General features: G+C 54.0%; 1 protein-coding gene across 1 annotated transcript; it reads right to left on the bottom strand.

The window, feature by feature from the left end:
- Positions 1-3,265: 3,265 nt before the first annotated feature.
- Positions 3,266-7,824, bottom strand: CCL22 (C-C motif chemokine ligand 22). Its single transcript, XM_042919665.1, has 3 exons — positions 7,752-7,824; positions 6,218-6,341; positions 3,266-3,350 (listed from the first exon to the last, which is right to left on the bottom strand). Exons 1-3 carry the CDS (start codon positions 7,822-7,824, stop codon positions 3,266-3,268), a joined length of 282 nt encoding a protein of 93 aa, XP_042775599.1.
- Positions 7,825-9,830: the final 2,006 nt, after the last annotated feature.

The raw sequence follows: 9,830 nt of genomic DNA, 5'->3' as shown, positions 1-9,830 counted from the left end.
ACTGTCAGCACAGAGCCCAACACAGGGCTCGATCCCGCAAACCATGAGCTCATGACCTGAGCCAAAATCAAGAGTCAGGTGCTTAGCCGACTGAGCCACCCAGGCACCCCAAGATTTTATTTTTAAGTAATTTCTACACCTAAGGTGGGACTAGAGCTTACAACCCTGAGATCCAGAGTTGCATGCTCTGTTTTTTTCCTTTTTTAAAACAGACATCCCAACGAGTGTGAGTGGTACAGCCATCGGGTTTTGATTTGCATTTTCTTGATGACTAGTGATGTTGAGAATCTTTTCATGTGTTTATTGATCATTTGAATACACCTTGCTTGGCGAAATATATATTCAAGCCTTTGCCCATTTTGTGTATTAGGCTGTCTTATCCCACTGGCTTAGGCTTATCTTAGGCTATACCTTCTTACCTACTGGACTCTCACAATCTCACGTGCTCTTGCTAACCTCGTGATAACTGCTTTTATTGCCTCTGTTCACAGAGGGAGAAATTGAGGCTCAGAGACCAGGTAACTTGCTCCAGACTCCAGTGAGAGTTCCTGTGCTTATCTGAATGCATGGCGTATGCTCTTCTCGATGCTTCTCCCTGCCTCCCAGACAAGTGCTCTTGGGTGTCTGAACCCACTGCCCTGGAAATCCCACCGTGAGAGCCAGATCGGAAGGGGAGCAAAGGCCACTTGTGCCAAGATGTCCACTGAGAAAATAACGAAGATGTCCCAGGGACAGCAGGGTCCTTTTCTGTTGTTTGGGCAGAATGAGCTGAGGGTAGAACTCCAGGAAAGCAGGTCCAGAGGAGTTGAGGAGCACACGAAGGAGACGCTCCCCATACCCACTCCGCTTTCTCCCCGCGCACAGCTTGGCTATGCTTCCCAGCATCCCTTGCAGGCAGGGTGGCCACGTGACTGAGTTCCGCCAATGGCAGGCGGACAGAGGCGAGGAGCCGCGCTTCCTGGCCTGGCTCTTGAAGTCCTCCTACAAGTTTACGTTCTCTTTTCCCATCCGCGGGAGGTTGGGGAGCCGTCCGGGTCCCGGAGGAGGGTGGGGCGGTGAGGAGGAAAGAGCCTGGGTCCCTGAATGACCCCGTGGAAGGTAGGAGCCCACAGACCAGCATCAGGTGTCACACGCGAAGAAAAAACCTTCTGTGCAATTGAGCCACTGAGATTTTGGAGCGGTTTGTTGCGGGAAACAGCCTTTCCTGACTAATACACCTTCCTCCTCCTCTGCGGTAACGCTTGAAGGGGGAAGGCTGAGGTTGGGTTATTGAATCGGTGACTAAATGACTGGCTGGCTGGCTGGCTGAATATGCTGGTTAAAGCTCTAGACTTAGGGACCGAATGAGTGATTTCATCAGATCCTCCTGACAAGAGGGTGGGGGAGGAGGATGAGGGGCGGGGGATGAAGGTGAGGCCCGGTGGACGAATGTCTGGAGCTTTCTCTCGGCACCGGCACAGCTGCTCCCCAGGTCTGACGTCTAATCCTGGCTTCCCACCGACTCACAGGGTGACCTTGGGCAGGCCAGCTCACAGGTCAGTAATGTTAAGGGCTTCCCCGTGGGAGAGAGGTGGCGATCGTGCCCCCTGCCCCACCTCCCAGGGAAAGCAAATGCCAAGGAACAAAGCAGACACTGTGGTAGAGGGTTTATTTTTCAGAAGGCCCGAGGGACCGGGGCAGGACAGGAGGGGAGAGCAATCCCAGGATGCTTGAGGGCCCTGTGCGCAGGCAGTGGGCAGGTTAACACTTTCAGTGTTCACGGTGGGCAGATGACCCTGGGCTCCGGGCCCTGGAAGACACTGAGTTTTGTTCCCCATGTCTTGGACCTGAACCCCACAGCAACCCCATAATATGGGTCTTCTCATTCTCAAGCGAGGCTCAGAGAGGGTCAGTGGTCTCCTTAGATTCACACAGCATCAACCACCCTGCTAAACTGCACCACGCTCCCTTGGAGAGAAACAAGCACGTGTAAAGTTTATTTCCTTGACCTGGGGAATCTATTGTCCCCAAGAAAGTGCAGAAAAGCCCCAAGTCCCAGGCCTTATCCTGGCCCCTCCCAGGTGAGAACAATCTCCACCCAAGGCTCTTTCCCTTCACTATACCCTACACACTCCCAGGGCCAGGAAAGTTCCACGTCGTCCCCCTCCCAAACAGTTCCTAAAACTTTTCCATTCAACCCTTTGGCCTCTTAAGCATTTGCCCTCTTTTCTTATAGAAATATAATTAGAGCTTGCAATATCAAGCCAAGGGTAGTCATTCACACCGTAGCATAAAGTTGGTTATCAGTTATTTGGGGAAGGAGAAAGGGAAAGTGGGGAACTCTGAAGAGGTCAAGCCTGGGTGTCAGAGGTTAGAGGAGCAAGAGGGAAACAAGAAAGAGTCAAAAAACCCAACACAGAGGTAAAATGGGGAAGAGAGGTGAATCTGGGTAAATTTGAGGTTTCACAATTGACTCAACTGGCTGCTTTCTAGATGAACTTGAGTCTCTGTATTGATGTGTGAGGGCCTTTGGGGGATGGGCCGTGGCAGAGGAACATTATTTTTATTGATTCAGTCTGTAGCCATTCATTGAGCCAGGCCCCGTGCTCTGCGTTGAAGGCCAATGGACAAAGTAACAGGTGTGGGACCTTGATCCAGCCACTGGGGCGGTAGGACGAGTTCCCCAAGTCCTGAGAATTCTGGGTAGACTGTGATCAAGGCTGTTAAGAGGGGACAGAGGGCCAGGGGACATCTGAAAAATAAAACTCAATTGCTGGCTGCTTGGGTTGAGCAGTGCCTCGGAGGGCTGGTAGGGGTGGACACACACAGGTGGTGGGGAGGCATCCTGGGCGTCAGGTGCAGCCTGGAAAAAGACCTGGAAGTGGACATGTATGGCACGGGTTTGGAGAACAGGGAGCTGGAGTCCAACATGTGTGAAGGGAAATGAGGCAGGGCTGGGGACAGGGGTGCCGGGCTCAGGAGCTCTCACCTCAGCTTGGGGCAATGGGGAGCCATGGAAGAGTTTTGAGCAGGAGAGTAACTGACCAGGATTGTGGCCCCTCTGGCTGCGGTGGGGCAGAGAATAGGTTAGAGGGACAAGAGGGGAGATGAGTGACAGTGTGGAGGCTCCTCTGAGGGTGACAGCTACAGGCACAGAGATAAGAGATTGCGGAGAGATCCATCGGCACAGGCTTGTGTTGAGGGGCGGCTGTAACGGCAGAGAGGTGGGGCTCTGTGAGCCTTCCTGGAGGAGCCAAGGCCACGGTCATCAGGGCAGGGCCCTTTCTCATGGGTTCATCTTCTGCAGAATCTTCTTCACCCAGGGCAGCCTGGGGTCAGCACAGATCTCCCGGTCCCTGACCGTAAGGAAGCTGGAAGGAGACACCAGGGAGGCAATGAGGGAGCATTAGCATGCAGCAAGAATGCCACATCCCTTCTCTGGAAGCTTAACATTTATGAGTCACTTACTGTATGCAGAGATGCCCACTAGACAGAGTCACTTCACATTTATGAGGCACCCACCCTATGCCGGGGTACCTGCTATCTAGAGCGGTTCAAAGGTTACAAGGCCTCTGTTGTATGTAAACTTACTTCTTAAGCGGGGAGAGGGGAGAAGAGCAGCTAGAATTTCCTGGACTCTTCGTCTAGGCTTGAGGGCCAGGTCAGGCCAAGAAATAGAATGCCCAAGAGTCTCGTGATCATTGCTGATATTGCCTTGGGAGAGAGCCAAGAGCATGAACTTTGGAGCCAGATCCTCTGGCTCAGCTCTGCCATTGTTAGCACGTCCCTTAGTTTCCACATCTGTGAAATGAGGATAATAATCATGGTCCTCACAGGAGCTGAATGAAGATTAGATGAGTTAATATAAACAGAAGTGTTCAGAGCAGTAGATAGTAGGTGCTCTGGAACCCTGTCACTGCCAGGAGCTGGCTTGGACTTTTCACATTGATTTTCTCTTCTTTTCCTTGTCTTGTCTTTGTAAAGGTTACTTCAATGTTTATTTATTTTTGAGAGAAACAGAATGTGAGCAGGGGAGGGGCAGAAGGAGAGGGAGACACAGGATCCGAAGCAGGCTCCAGGCTCCGAGCTGCCAGCACAGGGTCCGAATCGGGGCTCAAACTCAGGAAACTGTGAGGTCATGACCTTAGCCGAAACCAAGAGTGAGATGCCACTCAACCGGTTGAGCCACTCAGGTGCCCCTTAACATTGATTTTCTTAATAAGTCCTTACGACAACCCTATGAGGCCCTATCATTCTGTCCATTTCACAGGTGAGGAAAGTGGGGCCTGAAGGGGTAAAGCAGCTTGCCTGAGTGCCTGAGCTGGTCAGATCTGATTCACTGTGCCCCCTGGGGGCGCAAAGCACAAAGCAGAGGACTAGGCACTGACCCAAGATCGCTTAGCATTTGCGGGCTAAGTCTCCCACTTTGCCCAAGGTGCTGTAAGTACCAGGCCAGGCCCTTGGGGCTCTCAGCTGTTGTGGGCAGCAGTGGACTTAAAGCTGGCCAGTGGTCAGAAACATCGCCCCCCCCCCCCAGCCCTGCTCCCTTCCTGCCTCTCAAGAGCTTGTCCATGAAGCTAGAAGCTCTGGCTTCTCTTACTCCCCTGATCTGCCCCCCACCCCACAGAAAACCAATGAACAGAAAGAGAAAGAAGGAAGCAGTGTTGATCTTGGCCTCGTGGGCAGCTTGCCCTGGCTGCTGTGTGACACTGGGCAAGACTCAGCCCCTTGATCTCCCCATTTGTCAAGACACATCCTTTCTAGAGTCCCTTCTGGCTCAATATCCAATTATCACATGTGCTGTCTTTGAGCATCTGTTATATGTCAGGCATCGAGCATCACACCCTCCACTTACTATTACTGTGCCCTGTGACACTCAAGAGGCCCCAAAACCTCTCTGGGCCCATTTCCTTACCTGCAAAAAGGGGATCATAACACTACCTACAACATAAGGCTGTTTCAAGGATTAAATGAGTTAATACTTATAAAGTGGTTGTAACAGTGCCTGCATTTAGCAAGCACTCTCTACTTGTCTGATAAATAAAAATAAATGAAGGTGATCACTCCTGTTACACTGATGGGGAAACAGAGGCTCAGAGTCAAAGTGACAAAAACCCACTTCAACCTTCTTTGTTATTCACCTGCAGCACCCCCCCCCCCACCCACCATGAGGGATGGTCAAGAAGTAAGGAGGAGCAAATGAAGAGATAATGAAGGAGCCCCAAAGGGGGTCATGAGCCCCTAAACCCAGACACCCTGGTGAGGGGCTTGGCAGGCAGCAGTCTGGAGGAGCTGGAGCCCCAGGGACAGGCCCCGTCACTTGGCCAGTGGCAGGCACAGGCCTGGGCTCCGGGCTAAGGAAAGGGAAGTAAAGAAATGGAGGAAAAGAGGCAAAGGAGAAAAAGAACCCCAGGAGAAAGCCCTGGACAAGGACCCAGGAGTCCTGGTTCCAACAGGGCAGCCTGGAGCAAATCACTTCCCCTCCCTGCACCTCTTTGTCCATTCGTAAAACGGAAACAGAGGCGCTCAGCCGGTTGAGCGTCTGACTCTTGATTTCGGCTCAGGTCGTGATCTCCCGGTTTGTGAGATCGAGCCCCTCCTCGGGCTCCCTGCTGACAGCGCAGGGCCTGCTTGGGGTTCTCTCTCTCTCTCCCTCTCTCTCTGCCCCTCTCCCACTGACACTCTTTCTCGGTCTCTTTCTCAAAGAAATAAACTTAAAAAAAAAACCGGAAATAATCGCGCTCCTAGCAGTTCTGCGGGGAGGGTTACCCGAGTTAGCACGGTCACCCCAGAACCACGTCTGGCCATAGGACGCGCTCTCTGGCACCTCAGCCTTCTTCTGGTAAGAATAGGCTGCCTCCGCCAACTCCCAGGGTGCTGGGGAGGATGGGCCCCAGATGCTTCTGATGGGAGCACCCCGCACTACGGCTCTGCGCTGCCTCCACGCACTAGGCACTGGATCGTGTAAACCGCCAGCTGGTGCCCTGCTCATTCAGCTCTGCATCCCCGGAACCCGGCAGGCTGCCTGGCAGGCAGTAGGCGTCCAAAATAATTTGTTGAATGATCGCATGATTTTTTTTTTTTCTCGGTACACCCCCAGCCTGGGCCAAGCCGTTTCAAGGACAGAGACCAGCTGCACTCCTCCCGTCCTTGGGTCTGCCCACCCACCTGCTCCTGGGCCCTCCTGAGCCAGCCCGGCAGGCTCTCCAAGCCCCTGCGTCCCCAGCTCTGTACTCACACCACGCCGGGCCTCCGGCAGGAGTCTGAAGTCCAGTAGAAATACTTCAGCATACGAGAGGGCAGGGGGTGGCGGAAGTAGTCTCGGCAGCAGACGCTGTCTTCCACGTTGGCGCCATAGGGGCCTGGAGGAGGGAGACGCGCAGAAGACTCACCGGCGGGGCACAGACGGGTGGCTCTCAGCCCCAGCCTCTGAGCCGGCACTTCTGTTCCCGTGTGGCAGGCCGGTGCCCGGAGGACTCCGAGCCCCCGGAGTCCCCATTCTCGGGGTCTCTGAGGGACACTGAGGGCCCAGTGTCTCCGATCCGGGTCGGTCAGGTGGAGACAGAGGGATTCGCAACCACTGGGATTCAACGATGCCCGGGGCCTCGAGGCGGGACCCAGAGACTCTGCACAGGACGAAGCCCCGGCTACTGCAGGCGAGGTCCGTGGGCCAGCGCTATCAGTGCCACCTGGAGCTTGTCAGAAACGCTCGGCGCCCAGCCCCGGCCCTGCTGAGTCCCACGCGTGTCTTGACGAGTCCCCGGGCAATCCAAGAGGTCTGCTGCGGCTCACGCCTCCCGTGACCTTCACGGTGCACGCGGGGAGGCTGAGATCCAGAGAGGGAGACCATTTGCCCAGAGTCACACAGCGGGACTCTGGAGAGTCAGGATAAGGACCCGGGCAGAGTCCAGTCATGCAGACCTGGGTACGGGGCCTGCTCTGCCCTGAGTCACCAGGCCCTCCTGGGCAAGTCACTTAACGTCTCTGAGGCCCAGTTTCCTCCTCCGATGGGAGGGGTGATAATGGCACCAAGTTATGGGGCCTTCGATGCGGGAAAAGCCCTCAGGAAACCCAAAGACGGCTGCCCGTCTCCCAGCCCAGTTTTCGTGCCTTTATCCAACACAGGGCAGGAGGATTTACACTGAGATGGAGAAGGGAAGGGAAGGCCTCGGTGTTGAGGGCAGGTTCTGGAGCAAAAATGTAGTGGTAGAAGAGCAGGACCAGTTTTCCAAGGGGACATCCCTCATGCCAGCTCCTTCCTTGTCCCATCCCACATGGCTCCTTCTGGTGGCTCCTTCACACCCCAAGCATCCTATGCTTGAGTTCTCTGGAGTAGAAGGACAGCAGGCCATGTCCACCACAGCCCCCCACCCCAGCCGAGACAGATCCTAGACTCCAGGCCTTCAAGACTACCCATTTAGGGCGCCTGGGTGGCAGTCGGTTAAGCATCCGACTCTTGATCTCGGCTCAGGTCACAGTCTCAAGGTTTGTGAGTTCGAGCCCCGCATCAGGCTTTGTGCTGTTGGCACAGCCCTTGTGCTCATGCTCCCTCTCTCTCTCTCTGTCAAGATAAATAATAAACTAAAAAATAAAAGACTACCCATTTAACGGATGTGTAAACCGAGGCCCAGAGAAGCCACGTGACTAGTCCGGAGCCAGCGGCAGACTGGGGTCATCTGCTCTCAGTCCACTCCTCTTTCCGCTACATGAGGAAGATACCCCAGTGTCTGACCCTGGCCTCTACAGGGAGTCCTCCCTCTCCCCAGCCTCACCTGCCTCAGTTGCCTGAAGTGTCATGGCAAGGAGGACAAGGACAGCCAGGAACAGAATCTTCAGGCTGGCCATGTTCTTGTCCTGTGTGTCCCAGCTCAGGTGTCTGTAATCACCGGATGACAGGAGGGCCGAGTATTTAAGCACTTCGCGACACCCACGAGCCCCAGACACTCTTAGTCACCGGTGGGTCCAGAATCTCTGACATTCACATTACGAAAGAAGAACTCCCGCTTCCTCCAAATAAAAGGAAATTCTCTGTGGCTTGGAACAGCTCAGAGGGGACCCCCGCCTTGTCCTTCCCTCTGGGTCTCAAGAGACCTGCAAAATCCCCCTTGAGCTGGGCCTCTTAGAGGCCTGTGCTCCCCAGAGTCCTCACACCGTAGGGCCTTTACCATGTCGCTGGTATCTCCGGGATCAGTTCGCCCATCTGGAAATGGGGGAGATGGTTTCACAAGCCTACCTATTTACCCCAGTGGTTGTTTGTAGGGCAAGTGAGAACGTGGACAGGAGCTGCCCAGACCTCAACCCTCACCTGGAACAGAGGCCCATCCAAACCCTTGATGAACTTCATCACTGATCTGTCTTCGAAAGGAGAGGCGTGAGAATCCCCTGGGCTGGTTTCTGTGGCCATTACTAGCATCTTCCGCCGCTTCTCCCCAAATCCCAACTTGGGCCCATGCGTGATCCCCTCAACAGTTTCAGAGAGCTTCCACACATTTCCATCTTGCCTGTTCTTTCTTCCCGGCGGTCTCCGAGCTCTTCCTCTCCCATCCCCTTCTCCATCTCTCGCCATATCCCACTGATTCTACTTCCTACGTGTCTCTTGGATCTGTCCCCTTACTTCCGTTCCCATTGTCACTGCCCAGTCCAGGCCACCTCCACCTTGGGCTCAGATGCTGGCCCCCAATCCCCTCTCCACACCACAGTGGCCAGAGTGTGGCCCAGATTCAGTGCGCAGGCCTCTCTCCTGTTTCAAAACCCAGCTCTGGCCCTTTGACCTGAGGACAGAGCCCAAGCTCCTGACTGTGGCCCTCAAGGCCTCCTTTCCAGACATGCTCCCTTCCACACCGGTCTCCCTCCCCTAAGAGATCACACCACACTCCCCATAGTTCCTCAAAGAGGTCTACAGACTGTCCCTGGCCATCAGTGCCCTTTCTGCTTCCCTACCACACAAACTCCTACTCATGCATCATTTGAAATGTCACCTTCTAGGTAAGCACACCCCCTCAGGACTTGAAAGTTCAGTGGGGTGACTTGGAACATGGGCCTGAGCAGATTATTTCAGGTTTTGTCCTTCTCATACCCCTTCCCAGAAGCCAAACTCTACCTCTTGGAAGGCGAGGGTCTATTGTTATTTGTGTTGGTATTCCCAGGGTCCACTGAGAGTGGGATACACTGTGGGTGCCCAGAACACATCTAATGAAGGAGGAAACTGCAGCTCAGAGAAAGAGGGGATTTACCCAAGGTCACACAGCCAGTAAGTGGCTGAGCCAGCCTTGGAATTCAGGACTCACCGCTCCGTTTGCAGAGGGGCCCATCCATTCATTTATCCATTCATTCAGCATGTATTTAATGAGCCCTGTGGTGGATAAAATAATGGTTCTCCCAATGTGCCCATATCTTAATTCCAAAACCTGTGAATATGTGACCTTACAGGGTAAAAACGACTTTGCAGATGTGTTTCAGTTAAAGAGGGTAAAGTAGGGAGACTTCCTGGATTCTCTGGGTGGGCCCAGTGTAATCACAGAGTCATTATAAGAGTGGGTCAGACTCAGCAGGAGACGGAGTGACAGAAGCAGAAGTCTGGGCAACGCAGGACTGTGAACCAGGGAGTGCCGGCAGTCTCTGGAGGCAGGAAAAGGCAAGGAAACAGATTCCCCCCTAGAGCTTCCAGAAGGAACACAGTCCTGCCAACGCCTTCATTTCCATCCACCGAAACTAATTTAGGACTTCGGGCTTCCCGAACAGTAAGATCATAAGTTTGTGTTAGTTTGAAGCCACTAAGTTTGTGGTCATGTCTTCCAGCAGCAAGAGGGAACTAATGCAAGCCCCTGTCGTGTGCCAAGTGCATTGCCAGG

Source organism: Panthera leo, chromosome E2, assembly GCF_018350215.1.
Source record: "Panthera leo isolate Ple1 chromosome E2, P.leo_Ple1_pat1.1, whole genome shotgun sequence".
NCBI lineage: Eukaryota > Metazoa > Chordata > Mammalia > Carnivora > Felidae > Panthera > Panthera leo.
Note: the sequence above shows the minus strand (reverse complement) of the source record. Positions and strands in the feature narration are given on the sequence as shown.